This window comes from Leuciscus leuciscus (genome assembly GCF_965113295.1).
Source record: "Leuciscus leuciscus genome assembly, chromosome: 15".
NCBI lineage: Eukaryota > Metazoa > Chordata > Actinopteri > Cypriniformes > Leuciscidae > Leuciscus > Leuciscus leuciscus.
Genome location: NC_138739.1, coordinates 32,408,818 through 32,432,541, shown reverse-complemented (window position 1 = coordinate 32,432,541; position 23,724 = coordinate 32,408,818). Strand labels below are relative to the sequence as shown.

The 23,724-nt window shown below is 39.2% G+C and overlaps 1 protein-coding gene across 1 annotated transcript; it reads right to left on the bottom strand.

Moving 5' to 3' along the window:
- Positions 1-4,373: 4,373 nt before the first annotated feature.
- On the bottom strand, positions 4,374-8,190 carry LOC309474932 (beta-1,3-galactosyltransferase 1-like; the record flags this gene model as incomplete). The annotated part of the gene is made up of 3 exons (XM_082137550.1): positions 8,062-8,190; positions 5,518-6,646; positions 4,374-4,469 (listed from the first exon to the last, which is right to left on the bottom strand). Exons 1-3 carry the CDS (start codon positions 8,139-8,141, stop codon positions 4,374-4,376), a joined length of 1,305 nt encoding a protein of 434 aa, XP_081993676.1. The 5' UTR covers positions 8,142-8,190.
- Between the last annotated feature and the right edge of the window lie 15,534 nt (positions 8,191-23,724).

Genomic DNA, 23,724 nt, shown 5'->3' with positions numbered 1-23,724 from the left:
AATCTATAGAAATCTATAGGTGTACCAAATGATTCATTCATTAACCATTAAGATCAGTTGGATTAAATAATAGACAAATGTATTAAACTGAACAAGAAGAGATGCAAATCAAAGGTTTGATAATAAGAGCTTTATGAAAGGCAGTGACTGTGAATGAAACATTTATGTAGACGAAACTCTTATTTTGTGTTGTGAAAAGGATACTTTGTGATTTTTAATATTGTACTAACACAATTGAAAACATGATGAAATGTTTGAAAAAAGTGCACTTTTGATGATCTGTTGTGATATTAGCACTATGAGTTTTGAAAATGTACACCTAACTTGTGAAAATAGTACCAAAGCGAATAAAAAAAACTGTAACTAGTCACAATTTTGAGCTAAAATGCAGTTGTCGATGTCAAAACACTATATAAACTGTGATTCAAATATTAAATAATGTTTTATCTTTTTTTTTTCTTTTTTTTTTTTTACTTATTTCTTACACGGAATGTTTGCTGCTTCAATCCAGATGAGTATTGTATAGTAGGGTCAATTTTGTATAGGGTCATGGTATAGCCATCTCTCTCTTTCTCACCTATGCACACTCCCTCACGCACACACCCACGGCCAAGGCCGCATTAATGCACGGGCTTACCTGGGCTGAAGCCCAGGGGCCTCCCAAGCGTGGAAATAATTTCCTAATTTATATTAAAATGAGTGTATAATGAGAAGTCTGAACATAATTTACTGATATTTTCGCTTTTATAACCTTTTAATAAACACGCATCTGGAACGGAGAAAAATGTATACCACTTACTCAGTAGCTAAACAATTACCGTCTTTCAACGTTGAAATATGGTTGAAAATAAGTCGGTCCGCCTTGGACTGGTTAACGACGTGATTTCAACTAAGTAGTTTCGGCCGGACTGTTTGACTACGTGTTTTCAACATAGACAATATATAAACTGGACACAGCGACCCCATAGGTTTCAACGGAGAAAAGTGAAGCAAATTAGAAGCACTCATTTCCTGATTGCCGAGCGAACTGCGCAGACTCAAACTGAGCTTGACGACGTGGATGTGACGTGAGCAGCCTGTCTGACAGTTGTCAGTCTTCTAGTAGCTGTGCCAAGAGAAATCTGAATCATTCCCTTCCGAAACTTGCAGAGACGGAGAGCGTGAGTAGGAGCTGTCCATGAGCTAGGAGCAGGAGCAACTTTATGACTCTCTATGGGCTTCTCCCTTGACTTTATCGGACTTTATGCCTCCACGTCCCCCCGATTGACTGCGAGCTTCTCCTCCTGTCTCTACGGTAATTTCCAGAGAGTCGCGTGGTTATGACGCAATCGTTAGCCTGTTTTTACAAAAACTGCTTCTACGTGGCCATAACATAAGATACAAGGTAATGGAGCATTTTATACATTGTCGTGTTTCTTTAGAAATAAATAATGGACAAATGGAGTCTTTAAACGCCTCAGATGTAAAGTTATTCGCTGTCAAAGTGACGCCAAAATGAATGGGAGTCAATGGGATGCTAACAGCAGGTGAAGGCTTGTTAGCCAATGGCGGCCGCCGGGGGTGGTACGGAAATCGAGAGCTCGATTACCCCCCTGGTTTTCAACTGATCATCTACGACATGTTTTCAACTGATAATCTAAGACAGCTAGGATGGTCTGTTATACATGCTAAAACAACGGAGAAAACAAACTACCAAACCATGTTCATTATTATCTCAAATAAATTTAAAGAGTTTTACATATTCCGTCAAAGTTATAAAAAAATACATTGAAACTGTACGTGCAATGAGGATTCATACATGGAAAGAATTACCACACCCCAGCTGGCGGCAGTAATGCACCATTAAAGTTAGTTGCCAACCGCCATAAAACCGAAAGAAGAAGAAGCAATGAGGCGCGCGCGCGAACCATGGCGCGAACATGCATGCAGCAGTGGAAGTGCGCGCTCTGTATTTTTCCACCCATCATCAAGTCAACCACCAGAAAGCAGCTGTGTAAAGTAAGTAGCTATGACAAAATAATTAGCTATGATGGCAAAATAAGTGTAACATTATAAACGTTTACCTTATTTCAACCAAACCTGACTTTTTGATTGTAAACGTACTAGCTAGACATTATGCGGCTAGCTACCACGTGTACACACCACACCGATGTACTGTTAGCTAGCTGTGTGAAATTCCCAAAATGCGGATATTAAGTCATTAAGGTTTAACTGTTTGTGATTTATTTTTTAGTTATGTTACATCGTAGATAGCCAGATTACTTAATTTCAGCTTTGGTTTATTCATGCACCATCTAATATATTTTCTTTTGCAGCTGCAGTAATGAAATGGAGTAAACTGCCACAGAAGTTGAAATCGGGGCAGCTATGGCTGAGACACTTAAACATGCTCCCGGGAGAGCTGGAGGTAGCAAAGTGTGAACATTTGTAGTGTAAATTTTCTGAGTTGTGTTTTGTGTTGACTCTTGGAATGTGCTTTTGGAATGTGAAATCTGTGTTTTATTGCACTATATTTTATTTTAAATGTGCTGTTTTAAGTATAATAAAGCTATTCTCTCTTTAAAGCTTTGTTTTTATTCATATGTTAATCTAAAATGTTATTTGGCATGTTAATGTGTTGGGACTTTAGAACTGACAATTGTCAATAGGCATTAGGCATCGAGTAAACGTTGAAGATTGACCTGTTTTCAATGTTGAAAAGTCAGACAAATTTGACGTCTTTTCAATTTTCATTTTCAACCTTCAGTGGACTGTAATTAGACGTTGAAGATTGACCTGTTTTCAACGTTGAAAAGTCGGACAAATTTGACGTCTTTTCAATTTTGATTTTCAACCTTCAGCGGACCGTAATTAGACGTTGAAGATTTACGTCTATTCAACGTCTAATAGACGACTTTTTGCTAGCTGGGTAGCGCCTCTAGTGGACGTTTCACCCGAAAAGTGCAGGGAAACGTACCTGGAGGTACGTATTTCAGGTTCTGCAAAAATGTAGGCAGAGTAACGTATTTCCGCTTTGGAAGGAGCCCAGAAGGGAGGGGGTGGGAGTGAATGGAATAAGTAGCTGTGTTTATTACGCACTGAGAGGACTACAGACACTCAATTTTTATACTCTCTTTTTCAGAGTACTTACATTTTAATTATGTATTGTATATAAAGACAGTTTAAACAAATTTGGGAAGTTTTTTAGAAAAACCCTGCTTACCCTGGCTATGAACCTAAAAAGTAAAATAAAAAATGTAATGTAATGAAAAAATTGAGTAAGCAATGATTACACAGGTTATACACCACAATTTAATTAAATATATTTAAAATTAAATACTTTTTACATACTTTTTCTCTGTTTCAGGAAGTGCTGTTTTTAGACTGGCAGTCTGTTTTCATGGAACATTCAACCTTTTCATGGAACATTCAGGAAAATGTGATTTCTCCCTCTTATGTTGTTTTTCCCCCAACCATTTAAAAAAAAAAAAAAAATAATAATAAAAAAAATCATTAATGACATCCACAAAACAGTGTAAAAAAAATTAAAAAAAAAGTTATGTACATAAAAATAAAACCTTCTTCTGGCTAAAATTACAATTAATTAATTGTATAAAATTCAAAAATATATATGACACCAGTTAACAACCTTCCCCAACCGACATTTATGGAAAAATACCCATGCTTTGTGAAAACAGTTTTCAGTTAAAATAGATATTACCTGGATTTCTATATACATACAGTATATTAATTCCATATAACTATGTATAGATTTTAACTTTTTAATTGTTTTTCCTATGTAAACTAACTTTGGAGACTTTTGACATCTCGTGCATGAGCGTTTAATTTTTAAAACCCCCTTCCCCAATAACAGAAATTCAACTTTAAAAATGCATCTCAAGACATCAAGTTCCTCTTCAAGAACGTGTAACGTGTCAACGGCTCCTCAAACTAACTCCTTTCTGAACGTTTTGTTTTGTTTTGTCACAACCTCTTCCTTCTGAACAGGTTGTGACCAGCTTTAAAAATATTCTTAAATAAACATCCACCATGTTTCATGTCTTTGTAAACAGAAATGTGTTTCTCATGTTTGTTTGTTTGTTTGTGCTCCCATCCCAGACAGGGATTTTGAGATACTTTTATGTATCCAAAATTATACTTTTAGGAAAGTTTGGGATACTTTTATGTGGGCCTCTTTCAGAGCATATGAGCGGAGTGGAGCGGTGAGAATCTCCGCTCATCGCTCACGTAACTGTTCACCCCTCCGCTCCCCCTCTCAAAGCTACATCAGGCCGCTCCGCTCATTTTCGCTCAGCGCTCAACGCAGTTTGCTTCGCGCTCCACTCAAATCGCCCCCCGCTCGCTCAAAAAAAGGCAAAAAATCTACATGTATATCACTTGTAGCGGTCCCCAACCTTTTTTGCGTCACGGACCGGTTTAATATCAGACAATATTTTCACGGACCGGCCAAGGTGTGGCGGATAAATAGGCTACAACAAAATAAAATGATACGAACGGCATAAAAAATGGGGTATTTTTTTTAAATAGCCTATAATAATAAACGTGAATCCAATATGTGTAGGCCATACTAGCAACTTTATTAGCAGCGTCCTCTAACATCTCGCCTAAAGACAACTGAGAAAGTCTGAACACAAACAAAATGCCCTCAAAAGAAAAAAATCTCCATGTTTTCGGTGCTGATGCGTTCATGTAACATGTAGGCCTGGGTGGCACTGCCAATAACGCACCTAAAAGCTGTCACAACGAACCGGCAAAATGAATGATTATGTATATGTAAAATATAGCAGGAGACATTTTAATTGTTTACTAATAAACCATTTTTTTTATGTCTGTGTCGGCTGGAAAGATGACTCGCGATCTTCGCAGTATTGAACGCCCCAGAGAGAAATGCACATACGGATTACATAAGAGAGCAGTCTGTTTTCTTTCGTTTTGAATTGTTCTGTTTAAAAGTAGACATTTCAAGCTTTATATATAGCCTATGTCTCAGGTCTGTCAGGCAAGTAGGCTATAGGCCTACGCTGAGTTTCGGTTCATTTATGAGACAAACTCCAGGTTCACCCGCCGGCGCCTTCGTGTCGTGATTATCTATTTTCTAATATATTTACTTATTTATTAAATCCAGACAATAATGGTTGATGAAACACTGATCAAAATTAAGATACAATTAATACAAAACGAAATTAAATTTAAAGACAGGCTTTGTGCTTTCTGTTTGAGGTCTCAGTGAAAGTTTTAAAGCAGTCTTTTAGTGCCGCTGTCAGAGCGCTCACGTCCGTAACGGAGAACTGTCCCATCTGTAACATTTTTTTTTATTTTTTTTTTTAATAAATTTCTAAATATGCGACTTATAGTCCAGTGCGACTTAGGCTATGCCTATATATGTTTTGTATTCTTCATGGCGCATTTTTTGACTGATGCGTGGCGTGAGCGGAGCGGAATTGGAGCGGAAATAGGGCGACGCTCCGTCCTTTTGAAATTGCCGCTCTGCGCTCTGTCCAAGATCCGCCCGCTCACGCTCCCCGCTCGCTCCCGCTCCACTCCGCTCACATGCTCTGGCCTCTTTACATCCTTCCAGATGTCTATTAGCTGCTGTGGGGATCCCAGGATTGTTGTAATGACCCTGAGAAAATCCTCTCGATTATATTGTCCCATATAAATTCTAAACTGTGAAGGGTCTGGGGGGGATGAGGGTGCAATACCCAAATGTTTCAGACAAGCGCCCACATATGCGTCTTCAATGTTAAAGGCCTTTATTTCCTTGGAAGCCTCAACTATTTTTTCTGGCAAGTCATTGGAGAAAACATATCCCATTCCCAGCAGGTAAGTGGGGTATTTCGGTTCGGGGTACAGCTCCTCTGACACGTACCACTTTGAGTTTGTGTCTCTGATAACGGGCCGGTCCCACATCACCATTCCAGTGATGTAGTTCTGTCTGGATGTGTTGGGTGCCAATAGGAGAGTCACCAAGTTTTCCAGATTTAAGTACATGTCAGAATCGACCTTCATACTGAAATTGGCTTGAGGGCAACGAGTGGCCAACCAGTCCATGATCACCATCGTCTTTATGGTCAGGTTGAAGTACGAGTCCACAAAGTTGCTCTGCAGTAAGTCTCTGTGTTGTCGGCTCTCTTCCTCCAGTTGCTGTTGAGCTTTTTCAGAGTCGGATCCTCCAGTCAAACCCACCAAGAACAGAGTCATCACTGCTTTCCCCTGGACTGTGCTCTCATTCCCCCACGTGCTCCGGATGGCGTTACGAGCTTCTACCTGATGGGGCGCGACAGGGACCATCAAGACCAGGAACGGATTCTGCTGACATTTGTCAGGGTAATCCAGAATGAAATGATAGTTGCTTGGATGAGCTATATGATAATGCACTGAAATGGCTTTGGTGCTAATGGATGCAGTGGGTTTGTTCAGGGCTGTAGGTGTTTGCATGATTTTCCAGAAAGAATGTTTGCCAGACAAGCCCTCAGTATAGGACTGAGTCTGATTTACAACATTAAACATTGTGTGATGGTGTGTAACTTGCTTGAGAGAGAAATAGATATAAGCCATATTAAACAATGATAATGTAATTGTGAGCATCAGAATGAATCTTGTTTTAATGTGACACATTAAAGCTCTTTCCGGAGTCAAACCGCATCTGAAGAAGAAGGAGAAGCATTAAAATATTAGCACTACAGCAGCACTGTACTTATTTTTAAGTACTACACTTATTTAGCACTACACTTATTTTTTCATGCAATGTTTTCGCTGAGTAAGTTTTAGCGCCAGACAATGCCAGTGACAATAACACCATTCTAATAAAATATCAAATTGTTTGCTATTGGTATTAATATCAAACACACACAAATTACCATTTGTCAGTGCAGTTTCTGTATGTATTTGACAGTCAAATTATGAAGCTGATCTCTCATGAATAAGCTGTACAAAAGTGACCGTGCCGGTTTTCCCTGTCTGACTTCCACTAAAACCTCTTTCACAATGTTTGCTGAAATATGTAATCGTAGTATTCTACATTTCTGTCAGGACCGTCAAATACGATTGACAATTAGCATACAGTTTGGACTGGCGGTATGGTTCCGTTCTGGCCGAGAACTCCCTGCGCATCCATGAAGCCTAGCATGGATAAGAGCAGGGAGAGCAGCAATAACCCCCCTTGGGGTAAACAGAACTGAACCAACAGTTTGCAAATATATTTAATTCAAGATTTTAAAGTACAACATAATCGAGAATTACTCTGATTCAAGGGGAATCAGAATGCCAAATCCTGACTGGGCGAGAGGAAGAGCTGGGGATGGAGGAGGGTAATGAGCTCCTGAGAAACGCAATAGCTGCTGATAATACTGAAGGAGCTTATATATGTATATGGTGCTAGGCGTCGTATTCCTATAGGTAGATGTGGATCAGCTGAGGGTCAGCTGATGCGAGCTTGACTAACGTGACCAGCCAGAACTAACGCTACGCTTGATAACAACTCACGTTTTTTAAAACAACGAAATATGCATTTTTGGGAAACATAGTTCATCTTTACCTTCATGCACTTTGGTCAGTAGTGTATAGTTGGTATATACTCAGGTATTGTTTCCACTTGTTATTGTTAACTATAACTAAAACTATTAAAAATCATTTTTGTGATTGAAAAGTTGAGATAAAGCTAAAATATAAAATATTAGATGGTTTTTTTTTTTAAACCCAAAAAACATAAACTAATAAAAATGACAGAAACACACAATTAACTTAAGGGAAGTTTACATTTTAAATCTCATTCAAAATGTCAATAATATTATATAAGATACTGATTTCTTTCAATACATTAAAGAATGTTTAATAACTGTGAACATTTTCAGGTATATAGTAACAATGAACTATAAAAGCTATTATATAAAGATCAGCAGAAGTATAAAGTATCAAAATATGATGAATTATAACCTCATATTTACTCATAATTGTGTTGTCTATTATGGGACTATAGTTACTGCATGGTGTTCATGAAAGTGTTGATTTTATAGCATGAATGAAAAGCACATAAACAGCAAATAAAAGCAGGGACCATACCTCTTCCACATGCTTCCAAATCCAAATGTCATGACTGCATATCTAAATGAACTACTGAAACATGCATCAGTTTTTTGCATAGATCATATTTTCATAAGTAGTTAGCTGGGTGGAGCTATGCATCGAAATGACTGCATTTGTGATGCAACACTCTGAATCTCCTTCTGATATTATTATAAGACGAACTTTCCACAAATGTCATGTTTTTATGGTGACTATTTGCTATGTTTGATGAACTATTACTTAACATAAAACTGCAAAATTACTAGGCTCATAGAGAATTGATATGTGTGCTTCTAACTAAACTGCAAGAACAAAATTATATATACGCACGCACATACATACGACCCCAAAAGTTGGGACATTTTGTAAAGTGCAATAACATTAAGAATCTGTGATTTGTTCATTCTCTTTCAAGTTTATAACTGACAGAAGTACGAAGAAAAGGATTCCAATGTTTTCACTGAACAACTTAATTTTATTTAAGCAAATCACAAACAATCACAAAAATGGCTATTGCCACAGCAATCCGCCCGAAGACACTGGACACCAGGGATGGGCAACTTCTATAGTGACGAGGGCCGAAATTTTTCTCCTTACCAAGGTGCCAAATTACTAATCCACACTCACATCTTTTACACCGTCTTACTCAATTGACTTTTTATTAAGGGAATTCAATAATGTAATTTGTTTTTAAAGATTGTATTAACTATAAAACTTGTGAAATTATGCTAATACAAATAGGAATCTTTGTTGTCAGTTATATCAATATAAACAATATAAGTAATATAAGCCTACCCCAACAAGCAAATGTAAACATCTCAATTGCATTGTCTGTAAATTTGCAACAAACAAATGTACAGATGTCCTATTTTTGATTACAAGCCTGGAGAACATTCTCAACAGTTAAAAAGTGCTTATTCAAACCATGAATAAAAATACAATTTAAAAAAAATGTATAAGAACATAATTAAGTGCACACATTTCTGTCATGCATTTGGCAAAAAGGATTTTGTTGACTGCATTTTACCTTTGCAATCAAAGACAAGTGCAACTCTTGCGTCACCGGTGTCTTTCACAGGCCCTACTTCTCGTTCTCTTCGCTTAACCGTTTCATTCCGTGCCGATCTGAGCCAGCCGGTATGGATATGGTTTCGTTTTCCACTAGTGGCGATAGAGCCTTGGGTGCTGAGCCTTTTCACCCTGTAGCCCAAGACTGGTTGCCCACTGAAGCTAAGCAGGGCTGAGCCTGGTTAGTACCTGGATGGGAGACCTCCTGAGAAAACCAGGTTGCTGCTGGCAGAGGTGTTAGTGAGGCCAGCAGGGGGCGCTCACCCTGTGGTCTGTGTGGGTCCTAACGCCCCAGTATAGTGATGGGGACACTATACTGTCAAAGAGCACGTCCTTCGGATGAGACGTTAAACCGAGGTCCTGACTCTCTGTGGTCATTAAAAATCCCAGGATGTCTTTCGAAAGAGTAGGGGTGTAACCCCGGCATCCTGGCCAAATTTGCCCAGTGGCCTCTGTCCATCATGGCCTCCTAATCATCCTCATATATACTGATTGGCTTCATCACTGTCTCCTCTCCACCAGTAAGTTGGTGTGTGGTGGGCGTTCTGGCACAATATGGCTGCCGTCGCATCATCCAAGTGGATGCTGCACATTGGTGGTGGTGGAGGAGATCCCCCCTTCCATGTAAAGCGCTTTGAGTGCCGAGAAAAGCGCTATATAAATGTAATGAATTATTATTATTATTATTTTCTTCATAAATGCAATAAATATTTTGATTTATAGATTTTAATCTGCGATGACATAACATAATAAAGGTTCATTTATGTACAGGCAACATGTGTTGAATAATGGAGAATAAAACATTGCAGTCAAGTTAAAAAGAATTTCCCATCATTCGCACCGATAGGTTTGTGGGCAGCTCGGGTGAACCGAGTTCGAGTTCCGGCTCGAGGACCTTTCCCGATCCCGTCCCCGCTTTCTCTCTCCCACTTCGCTTTCTGTCACTGTCGTATCATAATAAAAAGGCAAAAATGCCAAAAATAAATCTTTAATAGATAAATAATGCCCGATTACCCGTGGAAGTTGTTTTCACAAGTTCACACGAATGATTGAATAGAGTAAACGAGAACCCTGGCGAAAGTAATTGGTAAAGACCAGGGCCCGTATTCATAAAGAATCTTAATGCAAAGAGTAGCTCCTAGTGACAAAATTCTAAGAAAATTCTTAGAAATGTGGGCGTTTACTCTTAAAATTAAAGAAAAAATCCTAGTAAAGAAAAAAGTAATTCAGAAAGCATCTTAACCCTTAAAAGAGGTATTAAGGTCAAAATTGTTAGGAGCACGGACGAGGACTTTTAGGAGGCTTAAGAGTTTCTTTAGCAGAGGAGAACATGTCAGAAAGACGAAGAGGGAGAAGAGATGTGTTGCAGACAATGAATAACAGTGAGTTAATAAGACTCTATAGATAAGATCGTGCAGGGATCATGTTTGTGACTGATCTTATTAGAGACACACTAACATCTCCGACACAGCGCAGAAATGCCATAGCGCCAGAAATGAAAGTAATCACTACATTACGATATTTGGCAACTGGGAAAATTCCATGTTTGATACATTAAAACCAACATTCAAACCACCACTTAAATAGACATGCCAGCAATCAGTGTAATTGGCTTAGAATGATAAAAATTGTTCCACTCTTTCCAATCAAATACCTTATAGGAAATTAACAGCATGGTAAATAAAAAAAAAGGATTTATATACACATATATAATGTGTGTGTGTGTGTGTGTGTGTGTGTGTGTGTGTGTGTGTGTGTGTGTGTGTGTGTGTGTGTGTGTGTGTGTGTGTGTGTGAGAACGGTCAAATAGGAAAAATTACGCATGTAATTTCAAAGTGAAGGCTTAGAATAGACCCTATACTTAAAATCACTTTTTTTTTTTTTCTTGGACAACCAACCAATCATAGTCTTCAAAAGATTGTGTCATACATAGCAACGGGGTCAACCCCGCCTCCTTACTAAGATGAAAGTTTTTGTCTTTTCCTTACTCAGAGTTGCTCTAAGATCGGTCCTGAATCGCTTTTAAGCTAAGACTCCTACGTAAAAGTTTTTAAGCTAAATTAAGAGTTTTCTTAGAGGATTCTTAGAATCTTTATGAATACGGGCCCAGGGCCCGTATTCATAAAGAATCTTAATGCAAAGAGTAGCTCCTAGTGACAAAATTCTAAGAAAATTCTTAGAAATGTGGGCGTTTACTCTTAAAATTAAAGAAAAAATCCTAGTAAAGAAAAAAGTAATTCAGAAAGCATCTTAACCCTTAAAAGAGGTCTTAAGGTCAAAATTGTTAGGAGCACGGACGAGGACTTTTAAGAGGCTTAAGAGTTTCTTTAGCAGAGGAGAAAATGGCAGAAAGACGAAGAGGGAGAAGAAATGTGTTGCAGACAATGAATAACAGTGAGTTAATAAGACTAGATAAGATCGTGCAGGGATCATGTTTGTGACTGATCTTATTAGAGACACGCTAACATCTCCGACATAGCGCAGAAATGCCATAGCGCCAGAAATGAAAGTAATCACTACATTACGATATTTGGCAACTGGGAAGATTCCATGTTTGATACATTAAAACCAACATTCAAACCACCACTTAAATAGACATGCCAGCAATCAGTGTAATTGGCTTAGAATGATACAAATTGTTCCACTCTTTCCAATCAAATACCTTATAGGAAATTAACAGCATGGTAAATAAAAAAAAAAGGATTTATATACACATATATAATGTGTGTGTGTGTGTGTGTGTGTGTGTGTGTGTGTGTGTGTGTGTGTGTGTGTGTGTGAACGGTCAAATAGGAAAAATTACGCATGTAATTTCAAAGTGAAGGCTTAGAATAGACCCTATACTTAAAATCACTTTTTTTTTTTTTCTTGGACAACCAACCAATCATAGTCTTCAAAAGATTGTGTCATACATAGCAACGGGGTCAACCCCGCCTCCTTACTAAGATGAAAGTTTTTGTCTTTTCCTTACTCAGAGTTGCTCTAAGATCGGTCCTGAATCGCTTTTAAGCTAAGACTCCTACGTAAAAGTTTTTAAGCTAAATTAAGAGTTTTCTTAGAGGATTCTTAGAATCTTTATGAATACGGGCCCTGGGGTACTGTAAAAAGTAATACCTAGATCTAACTTATAAAAAGTGAGGCAAGTGGCTGCATGGGATGTTTTATGTTGATTCAACTTTTGCAGACTTTTTTAAGTATAATAAACACTGTAATATTACTCAATACAAACACAATCAAATCAAGTTGAGTTAACTAATAGTCCTAGTATTGCTTAGTTAGATAAACCTACTTTTCTTGGTACAGGTAACGTATTTATGGGTTGCTACAAGTAACCTGTACTCATTTTAATTAGGTTTTATGAACTTTATTTTCTTAGTCAAATTAACCTAATCATATGTGAATAAACATTTTAATTGAGTCCTGGCTATAACCTCAGAAAATAAATCTAAATGTCTACATTCTAAGCACTACAGTGATTAACTTTACATAGACTTTGTCAATAACAATTACAAATTCAATTGAAGAAGAAAAAGATGAGAAGATAGATTGAAGACAATAACATTTATTTAATGTCAACCAGTGTTACCATACTGCTCTGTGTCACTTTTAACAGTGACTACAAAACGGCAAATAAATGTGGCCGCACAATATACAACAAACACTGTATAAGTGTATTTTCAACCTGTTCTGAACAGTACAGTGAAATATCCAAACTGCCCAATCTGCAATGTTTGGATAAAGGTAAATGTGAGCAATAACATCACATTGTATCACACTTGAACTGCAATGTCAAAAATGACTGCAGTATTTCTATATTTTGAACAACTGTCATGATTCTGCCATCTAGTCCTTGTCATTCTTTAATTCTTGAGGCAGGATCATGACAGACCCATGTTTTGTGTACAAGCACATGGCCATTTGTTTGGGCCATGTGCTTGTGTTGTCTCGTTCTCTTGCCCCGCCCCCTTGTTATCCTCGTTTTGTCATTATTGCTTTACCTGTGTCACCTGTTGTGTTATCATTAGTCTCCCTATTTAATCCCCTTGTGTTTGCTGTCTTGTGCTGGTTCATTGTTACATGCTATCATTCCATCTCTGTGCGTACCCTGTCAAGAGTGTCATCAAGAGAAAGTTCTGTTTCTGTATTAGCTGTTTGTTAGTAGTCTAGTTTAGTTACTCGTTGTCCTGTCTGTGTTTTGCCCCCTCGTGGGTTTTGTTTTCCCCGTTCTTTGTCATCAATAAACCTTGTGTGTAGTGCTTTTTCCACTAGTGTCTGCGTTTCCCATTGTCTGCGCTTGGGTTCATCTCTGTATCCACATAACAGAATGAACCGGCCAATAAAGAACCCAGCAGACAGTATGTCCTCCCAGCTCCAGCGACAATCGGAGTTCCGTGAACAATGCTGGTTGTCAGCTCCCACCGACAGAAAGCGAGTCAACCTTCCATTCCTGTCCCAGGGTGAGTGGATCCTGAGAAATTATGCCCAACTCTGGGATCGTTTCTCCCGGGAGGAGCCGCAGGCTTCTTCCTCGAGGTCTCCACGTTCTACCAAGCTGCCAGTGATCTCGGAGGGTCGTGTCTTAGCCATAGCTACACTGGGGGACCAGGCTCATCCCTCCTCGAATCCCGAGGGGTCTTCCGCGCCTTTAAGTCTCTGTAGGAAACGAGGGAGACGGATCTCGTGGGAGTCTGCTTCGGAGTCCTCAGCGACGGAGTCAACCCTGCCTGAGACTGTTCTTCCACTACCAGTAACGGTTCCTGCTGAGATTCCCCAGCCAGTTACAAGTCCGTCTATGGCCTCTGCTCCGCGGCCAAAGAGGAAGAAGGGAGCTTTCTGTTCTCCGTCTCTGTCTCCCCCTGAGTCCGCGATGGCTCTCCAACCCGCCGCTGTAACAGAGAGTGCTGTTCCTGAGCCTGCTGCTGTAAGCGCGGTTCCAGACTCTGCTGCAGGAAAAGCTGTTCCTGAACCCACTGCAGAGAGCGCAGTTCCCCAGTCTGCGTTGGAGAGAGTTGTCCCAGAGTCGGCGTCAGAGAAAGCCGTTCCGGAGTCTGCTGCAGAGAAAGCCGTCCCTGAGTCTGCCGTCGTGAGAACTGAAGAGAAAGCCGCGGCCGATTCTGCTGCTAAAGCAGTATTACAGTCTGTTTCAGCTCATCAGGAAATGCCTGTCATCATTACTGCTAAGACCCTGTCGGATTATTTGTCATGTCTTGTTAAAATTCTAGAAGTCCCTGTCAGTCCTGTCCTGTCCCCAGACCCTGTGCCCAAGCCAGCGGCAGAGAGCGCTGATCCCAAGCCAGCTGCAGAGAGCGCTGATCCCAAGCCAGCTGCAGAGAGCGCTGATCCCAAGCCAGCTGCAGAGAGCTCTGTTCCAGAATCGGAGATGAGGAGCATAGATTCTGAGTCTGCTTCGGGCAGTACTGGTTCTGAAGTCGCTTCTGAGAGCCCAGTTCCTGTTCCTGCTCCACAGCTGCCTGCTGTACCCCCTGTCATGATTCCTGTCCTGTCACCCGCTGTACCCCCTGTTTCTGTTCCTGTTGCGGTTTCCACCCCAGTCAAGCCGCCGTGTGTTTCCCCGGTCACCCCTGTTTCCACTAAACCCCGGAATGTTTCCCCCAAGACTTTTCCTCATGTGTCCCCATCCAAGTCTGCCCGGGCCCCTCGCCATCGTCCCGTCATCCTAAGACCTCCAGAAGCCGCTCCTTAAGGGAGGGGTTCTGTCATGATTCTGCCATCTAGTCCTTGTCATTCTTTAATTCTTGAGGCAGGATCATGACAGACCCATGTTTTGTGTACAAGCACATGGCCATTTGTTTGGGCCATGTGCTTGTGTTGTCTCGTTCTCTTGCCTCGCCCCCTTGTTATCCTCGTTTTGTCATTATTGCTTTACCTGTGTCACCTGTTGTGTTATCATTAGTCTCCCTATTTAATCCCCTTGTGTTTGCTGTCTTGTGCCGGTTCATTGTTACATGTTATCATTCCATCTCTGTGAGTACCCTGTCAAGAGTGTCATCAAGAGAAAGTTCTGTTTCTGTATTAGCTGTTTGTTAGTAGTCTAGTTATGTCATAGTCTAGTTTAGTCACTCGTTGTCCTGTCTGTGTTTTGCCCCCTTGTGGGTTTTGTTTTCCCCATTCTTTGTCATCAATAAACCTTGTGTGTAGTGCATTCTGTCTGCGCTTGGGTTCATCTCTGTATCCACATAACTATTTTTAAGAACTCCCAAATTGTGCACACAACACTGAGTATATACCTCATGAGGTAATGATCGGCACTGAACACAGTCCAAAGTCCACATTAATTAAGGCACTGAACAATGAACACAAAAAGAGAATAACCAAGGAAAATATATTACCTCAGCAACTTGTACCTGTCAAATGAGTCTTAAGGTCAAGAAAAAAAACCCTGTAAGACTTTTAACCGTTTTCAAATAAATCAAAGTTGGTATTTGGTAAACTCACCAACCAAAGTGACTGATTTTTTTTCAAGTGATGGCAAACAATGTCAGATGCCATTGAGAAATCATCTAATGCTGGGTACACACCAAAAGATTTTTTTACATCTTATAAGATTTTCAAAATGTGACAGACCACAAACATGAGGACAAAAAATCTTAGATTTAAGCGTTTTGCTCCTATAGTGTGTGGTGTGCCATGATGTGACAAAGACAGCACACCACACACAAACAGATTTTCAACCAGAGTCTCGACTATGAACACAGGAAATCTCGCAAAATATCGTGAGACTTCAGAATAAGCATGACGGACGATATGCAGGAAGAAATTGCGATAGTGTTTGGAATGATTTTCACAGAAAATTCACGTGAAAAAACCATTGTACCTACAGATATAACCTATATAACCTTTTATACAGAAATATATTCATTCTTTATTGTCTTTATTTATTCTTTATTGAATTTATTGTCTCTTTAGAAAAAGTTATTTAATCCCTCTAGTGACAGAGTATGTAGTTCCATAAACTGACACAGTGTTGGAAAGATGTACAGTAGTCTGAACTGGAGACACTCTTCTTGTTGCATTATGTACATTTGTATGCAAAACAGCTACGGGCACTTGATACTCTGGCAGTACTGAACGTGGGAACTGTTGTAGTTGCATGCAGATGGTGTGCAATCATCAACTGATGCTTGGTTGCAAGAGAAAATAGTAAATTTTTGAAATTCACTGTATGTCTTACAATTTGTTTGAAATAACGATGTTTTCCCTCGAATCGCATCGTCCAAAGTGCAATGGCAGGTCCAAACACTTTAATGAGCGTTGGATAGTGCTCCAGGAAGTGGTGTCTGGGGATTAACTTAACCTGAGGAAACGCAGCAAGTAATCTAAGTCGATGCTCAGAAATCTTTGTGTCACGATATGACAAACTTGCTTCAGTTTGGGTTGGTGCTATCACAAGTTCAACTATGTCTTTAAGACACATGATTACATTCCATGCAGGATCATTCAGTGGTATCTTGTGTCCTATCATTAGGAGCATTCTGATGAGGGTCCAGTTTTCGTGGGCATTTCCTCCGATACTTTTTTGAGTGTAGAATGCAATGGGAATGGGCTGTGGACTTATCTCCCCACTTGTAAGGAAATTATTTGATTGTGTTGTTAAGATTGTCAAGTGTGATGTACTTTTTGGCTATGAAATCACTAAAGCACAGTGCTAATTCCATGGGAACAATCCCCTCAAAAGGGTCGTGCAAAACATCAGGCGGATAGCCCTCAACAATGTGAAAATGGCTTAGTTTCTCTGTCAGTGGGCAAGGCCTTTTCACACCAAAGCAGTGGGGTACTGCAGGGTTTGCTTGTAGAGTCTTTACATGAACGGAATAATCCTCCTTTGTCCGGATGTGAAAAGCACCTGATCTCACTTCCTTTTCTTGAAAGTCAACGTGCTCTCCTAGACAGAACCTGCAAATGTATGGTCCTGAGAAGCTTTCAACAAGGCCAGCAACTGAATGTGCACCAAGATTGTCAGCAACTACACAGTAAACAGTCCCTTTGACAGTTTTCCCAAGGACAGGAACCAAAATACCATTTTGTTCCGGTATAGCTATGTCATCCAAGAGTGGCTTGAAAACCTCTGCATAGCCAAATCTTTTAATATCAGTAGCTTTGCACAAAAGTGCAAGATATACTGAAGTTAGTGTGGACTGAAACAGGATTGTATATTTCTCAATATACAGTACACAGCTGTTATTTTATGTTTCCTTCTAGATGTTCCTAAGGGATTACATACCTCAAAATCATCTACATAAAGGAATATACAGATTCTCTGCTCTTCAGAATAAAAATCACTCTCTCTATAAATGGCACCATCCCGGAATGATCTGTACTGTGCAGGAATACTTGTGTCTCCATCATCTGTGAGGAACTTCTCTCTGATATTTTCATTGTTTAGAATTTGTTTCAATGATTCAAGGATCGGAACATACTGAAAACTGTTATTTTCATTCGGATCAAGAATATATTCAACTGGCTGAACAACGTTAAACCTTTGTAGAAAGTACATTCTCCTTTTGAAAGCTGACGACAGCGGGCCAGCCTTATCAAAAGCCATGCTTATGGGTCTGGATTCATTGAACTCCTCAAATAAAAATGTGACAACTGTGCTATCAATCACACAATTCTTCTTCTTCAAGTGTGATTCAATAAAGTCTCTGATAATTGGTATGGATGCTGATGACACAAACTGCATTTCATCTATTAATTCATCAATACACCTGTTTGAGACATTATGCACACTTTCCAGTTTGAGCAGGAAAGAAGCTATATGGTCCCCAATTAAGTGCCTGTCATCCTTTTCCACAGAATGTGCACCTGAGCTGGTTCCTTCATCCATATTCTCATCATGGGTGGCTCCAGTGTTATCAGGTTCTAAAGTTGGTTCCTCATTTGGTTTTTCCAAAAGAACACCTCTTTTAAAATCGCTCAGAATATGAGGAGTGTGCTTCCTGTGTTTGTGTGCTGTAAATGTACCATAAATATTGGTTTGAAAATCACACCCTTCAAACACACACTCAACAGTCTCATTACTTTTAAGGGGATGGCCAACATGTGCAAAATATTCTCTCTCTGTTGGAAACCCTTGTGTCCTACACACCAGGCATGTAAAGGACAGGACAATATCAGGTCTTTGTGTCTGACTTTCCACATGGCATCGAGACAAATGTGAATGCAAACCACTCCAAGTTTTGAAAGAACTTGGACATTCCAAGTATATGCATGGTAATGCATCCCATCTGCTTTTCTGTTGTTATCTCGGGACGCTAGTTCGTCAGCTCCAGTTTGTATCCAGCCTCTCATGGAAACTTCAGATGCCCCAACGCCCGTGAAGAGACGACTCGACGCCCGTGAAGAGACGACTCGACGCCCGTGAAGAGACGACGAGACGACTCGACGCCCGTGAAGAGACGACTCGACGCCCGTGAAGAGACGACTCGACGCCCGTGAAGAGACGACTCGACGCCCGTGAAGAGACGACTCGACGCCCGTGAAGAGACGACTCGACGCCCGTGAAGAGACGACTCGACGCCCGTGAAGAGACGACTCGACGCCCGTGAAGAGACGACTCGACGCCCGTGAAGAGACGACTCGACGCCCGTGAAGAGACGACTCGACGCCCGTGAAGAGACGACTCGACGCCCGTGAAGAGACGACTCGACGCCCGTGAAGAGACGACTCGACGCCCGTGAAGAGACGACTCGACGCCCGTGAAGAGACGACTCGACGCCCGTGAAGAGACGACTCGACGCCCGTGAAGAGACGACTCGACGCCCGTGAAGAGACGACTCGACGCCCGTGAAGAGACGTCTCGACGCCCGTGAAGAGACGACTCGACGCCCGTGAAGAGACGACTCGACGCCCGTGAAGAGACGACTCGACGCCCGTGAAGAGACGACTCGACGCCCGTGAAGAGACGACTCGACGCTGGCAATATGTTATGCCCTAAATTAATACATTAACTAACTGTATTTTTTCTATGTACGTTTCTGAAATGCACTTTCTGTAAAGCTGCTTTGAAACAATATGTATTGTGAAAAGCGCTATACAAATAAATTTGAATTGAATTGAATTAATGAATGACTATGGCTGAAGGTTCCATGATGGAGTCTATAATGTTTCAAAATATCACTTCTGGTAGGTAAGTGGTCACTGCATCTTTTGCATACCCAACTCATTTTTTTTGTGCCTACATAAATTAGAGAGGAAATGAAAGGCAAAGTAATGACATAACTTTACAGTTACAATAGTGAAGCCAAACCATTTGTTTACAAATGTTAAGGATAAGAATGATACAAGGATGAAACTGCTCAGGTTCATGCCAAGACTATTTACCCACATAAATAATTTAAGCACTATTGCTATGTGTGGAAATTAATCATAAGTAGAAGTTTATAATAGTTTGAGTTTTCTCGAGTTTTTCTTGAGTTTTCTCCTGTGGATGTATTGTTATGTCCAGAGGTGGAAAGTAACGAATTACATTTACTTGCGTTACTGTAATTGAGTAGTGTTTTTTTTTGTGTGTGTACGTTTTTAAAATCTGTAATTTTACTTTTACTTAAGTATGTTTTGTTTTAAGTATTGTAATTCACTTACATTATTCCAATTGTTTTCAAAAGGATCAAATTTGAAAGAAATCTGTAGTTTTATTCAGTGTAATTGTGCATTGCATTTTGTTAACCTGTCAATTATAGCATCCCCTACGTGCAGGCATCAGTGTTGTGGTTGTCTGCTGAAGCCACATTTAATTGACTTTTTCTCCAATTAAATTTTTATGATACCTTTTGTTAGCGATTGCCCTTGCGATCAGAGGCATAATAAGACCAAGTGCGACAGGAAATCCCAATTAAGGTGAATTTATTGTGCAGATAGTGCAAATCCAATGACAAAACAAAAAAAAAAAAATAAGAAAAAGAAAAATTATAAAAAAAATAACATAAATATTTACCCGTTTTTGTCGGAAGGTAGCCACAACAGCAGTTGTATCGTTTGGTTAATAAACTTTCTGGAACAAGGTTCTATGAATTTGCTTCCACTTCACACAACCAACCTGACCCCTCCTGCACCATGCTTCCTGGCAGCCATTTATAGTCTAGGCCACACCCGGGAATGTACCATTCTACAGGTAAGTTTACTTTCTAACATATGTACTTTCAACCACCTAATGCATATTAAACAACATCCATAATTACATTACACAGTAACAAGAACATGCAACTATGATGCAAAACAATGAATTAACAATAATAACCCCCCCCCCCCCCCCCCCCCCCCCCCAGTTACCCAACATGGTTTCTCCCAATCAGGCAGCATGTCCACCATGTTTAAATACTCTGCCTTTAAACTAATACAGGTTTGGTCACAGGCGTTTTCCAAGCAGGTAAGTTAGATATGTAATAATGTGTTACACAATTTTTAATAAAGTTTTCAAATCAAACATATTTGTGTTGTGGTTCTCTATAAAGATGAATGAACAATGTTAGCGGCTAATGATACCCAAACACGTTGTACTCTCAAATATCTAAAACACATTATACACAATAGCTACATTCAAGTAATGCACAAACATTGCACATTCACAACACTGCAGTTTGAATACCTATGATATCAGTGTCAGTAACTAGACCGCGTTAATGCCGCACATGTTTGTGTGTTTGATATGGTGTACCTACATACAGTCCATTCATGATCACGGGTTTGCTCCGTGACACCTTTTAAGAATGAATTACCTTTTTTAGAATTTTTACTTTTACTAAGATAATTTTGAAAATGAATAGGCCTCATTATAATTTTACTGGAGTAATATTTTATTGGGGTATTTGTACTTTTACTCAAGTACTTGATTTGTTTACTTCATCCACCTGCTTAAAAAAAAAACCCGGATTATTGTAGTGACTACTGTGTATGACTCTTCATTAGTAGTTACTTCATAGTTATTTTTCTTGAACCTTCATTTTAGTAGATAATTAATAGTAGTTCTTCAGGAGGTATGACAGAATTCATTGATTAACTAACTGATACTTAACACAATCATAAAATACTCTTAGTTAACATGCTACAGATTCGCATCCGTAGCAAGGCATAATGACTTGAATTCACCACTTTAAATTGAGTATGTTTATAATCTGTATATGATTTTTTTTTTTTAGGGGATATCAAGACAAAGATGTCAGTGGGATATTTTTTGCAACACTTTGCCAGGACTCTATTATCTACTTCGGTGACCTCGCGATTGTTGTAATGACATTGGAAAGGTTGGAATCCTTCATAAAGGTCAGAAACTGAGAAGGATCCGGTGCGCGTGAAGGTTTAATGCCCAACCGTTTCAGACAAGCGCCCACATAGGCGTCCTCTATGTTAAAAGTCACGTCCTTGGAAGCCTCAACTATTTTTTTGGGAAGGTCATTGGAGAAAACATATCCTAGTCCCAGCACATATGTGAGGTATGTCGGTTCGGGGTACACCATAAGGTATTACCTGATGGGGCGCCACAGGGACCATCAAGACCAGGAACGGATTCTGCTGACATTTGGATTCTGGATGAGCTACATGATAATGCACTGAAATGGGTTTGGTGCTAATGGATGCAGTGGGTTTGTTCAGGGCTGTAGGTGTTTGCATGATTTTCCAGAAAGAATGTTTGCCAGACAAGCCCTCAGTAGCCTATAGGATTGAGTCTGATTTACAACATTAAACATTGTGTGATGATGGTGTGTAACTTGCTTGAGAGAGAAATAGATATAAGCCATAGTAGACAATGATAATGTAATTGTGAGCATCAGAATGCATCTTGTTTTAATGTGACACATTAAAGCTCTTTCCGGAGTCAAACCGCATCTGAAGAAGAAGGAGAAAGAGAAGCATTAAATACATAATCTCCATTGGATTATTTTTTTCCACAATCAGTCCTAATTATTTCGAAAGATTGAGTAGCACTACACTTATTTTTTCAGTTTTAACGCCAGACACACACAGCCAGTGACAATAACACCATTCTAATAAAAGATCAAATTGTTTGCTAATGGTATTAATATCAAACACACACAAAAGACCATTTGTCAGTGCAGTTTTTGTATGTATTTGACAGTCAAATATGTTATGAAGCTGATCTATCTCATGAATAAGCTGTACAAATGTGACCGTGCCGGTTTTCCCTGTCTGACTTCCACTAAAACCTCTTTCACAATGTTTGCTGAAATATGTAATCGTAATATTCTACATAACAACATACGTTTTTTAAAACAACGAAATATGCATTTTTGGGAAACATAGTTCATCTTTACCTCCATGCACTTTGGTCAGTAGTTTATAGTTGGTATACTCAGGTATTGTTTCCACTTGTTGTTGTTAACTATGACTAAAACTATTGAAAATCATTTTTGTGATTGAAAAGTTGAGATAAAGCTCAAATATAAAATATTAGATGGATTTCTTTTTTAAACCTAAAAAACATAAACTAATAAAAATGACAGAAGCACACAATTAACTTAAGGGAATTTTACATTTTAAATCTCATTCAAAATGTTAATAATCCTATAATAGTATATAAATTGATTTTTTTTTTCAGTACATTTCAATACATTAAACATTCATATTAACTTACCATAAAACACTAACTGCTGCCGTGTGGTGTGCTCCTCGTGTCTGAAGTGAAGATCCAGAAAGTTCCTCAAAGAATAAACCAGTTTCTGGGTCAAAATAACCCAACCAGCTGTTTATATGTGAATAACCCCCTTACAACTCATTTGACCCAGCATGAGCAACCAAAGAATGTGTTTACAGTACCCCAAACAACCCAGCATTTTGACCCAGCACAATCAACCCAACAATTTGTTTACAGAAACAACCCAGCATCACATATAACAGTTTCATGGAAGACAATGGGATTATTAAAATGTATTACTCATCACTAAAGCCAGAAGTTCTGGAACTTGAAACTTGGTGGAAAAAAAAAAAGACAGAAATGTTGCTCTGTCACTATTCAACAGCACTTTTCAACAAGTCTCGCCTCACAGAGATATGTGTGCTTCTAACTAAACTGCAAGAACAAACTTGTATATACGCACGCACATACATACATAGGACCCCAATTGGGACAAAATAAATAAGTAAATAAATAAATAATTAAATAAATAAAGTAGCCTAGGCTATAACGTTTGCAATCGTGCTCATATTTGTGAAAATAGCTCCACTGCGCTTGTGATATTGCTTAATTATCGTTATTTCATACAAGTACTTTTTATACTTTTTTATATCAATTCTTAAATTTTGTGGGCATTAAGTATTACATTTTCACACAATCACCCGTTCATTTCTGACTTAAAAAAAAAAAAAAAAAAAAAAATCTAATTCGAAGTAAGTCATTGATTTAATTTGAAGCAGGAAGTTTTACATCCAATAGCATTATGGATGAAAACACAATACAGTCTTCGTGTTCACGCGCGCGCACATATGAAATGTGATGACCACATTCTTTAATAATTATAATTCAAACGAAATAGATGTTAAGAAAAATGAATTAGCATTTTGCGTATGATGAAATTCTTACGAAATTTAACCATTAGGCCTACATGGTTTAAAAAAAAA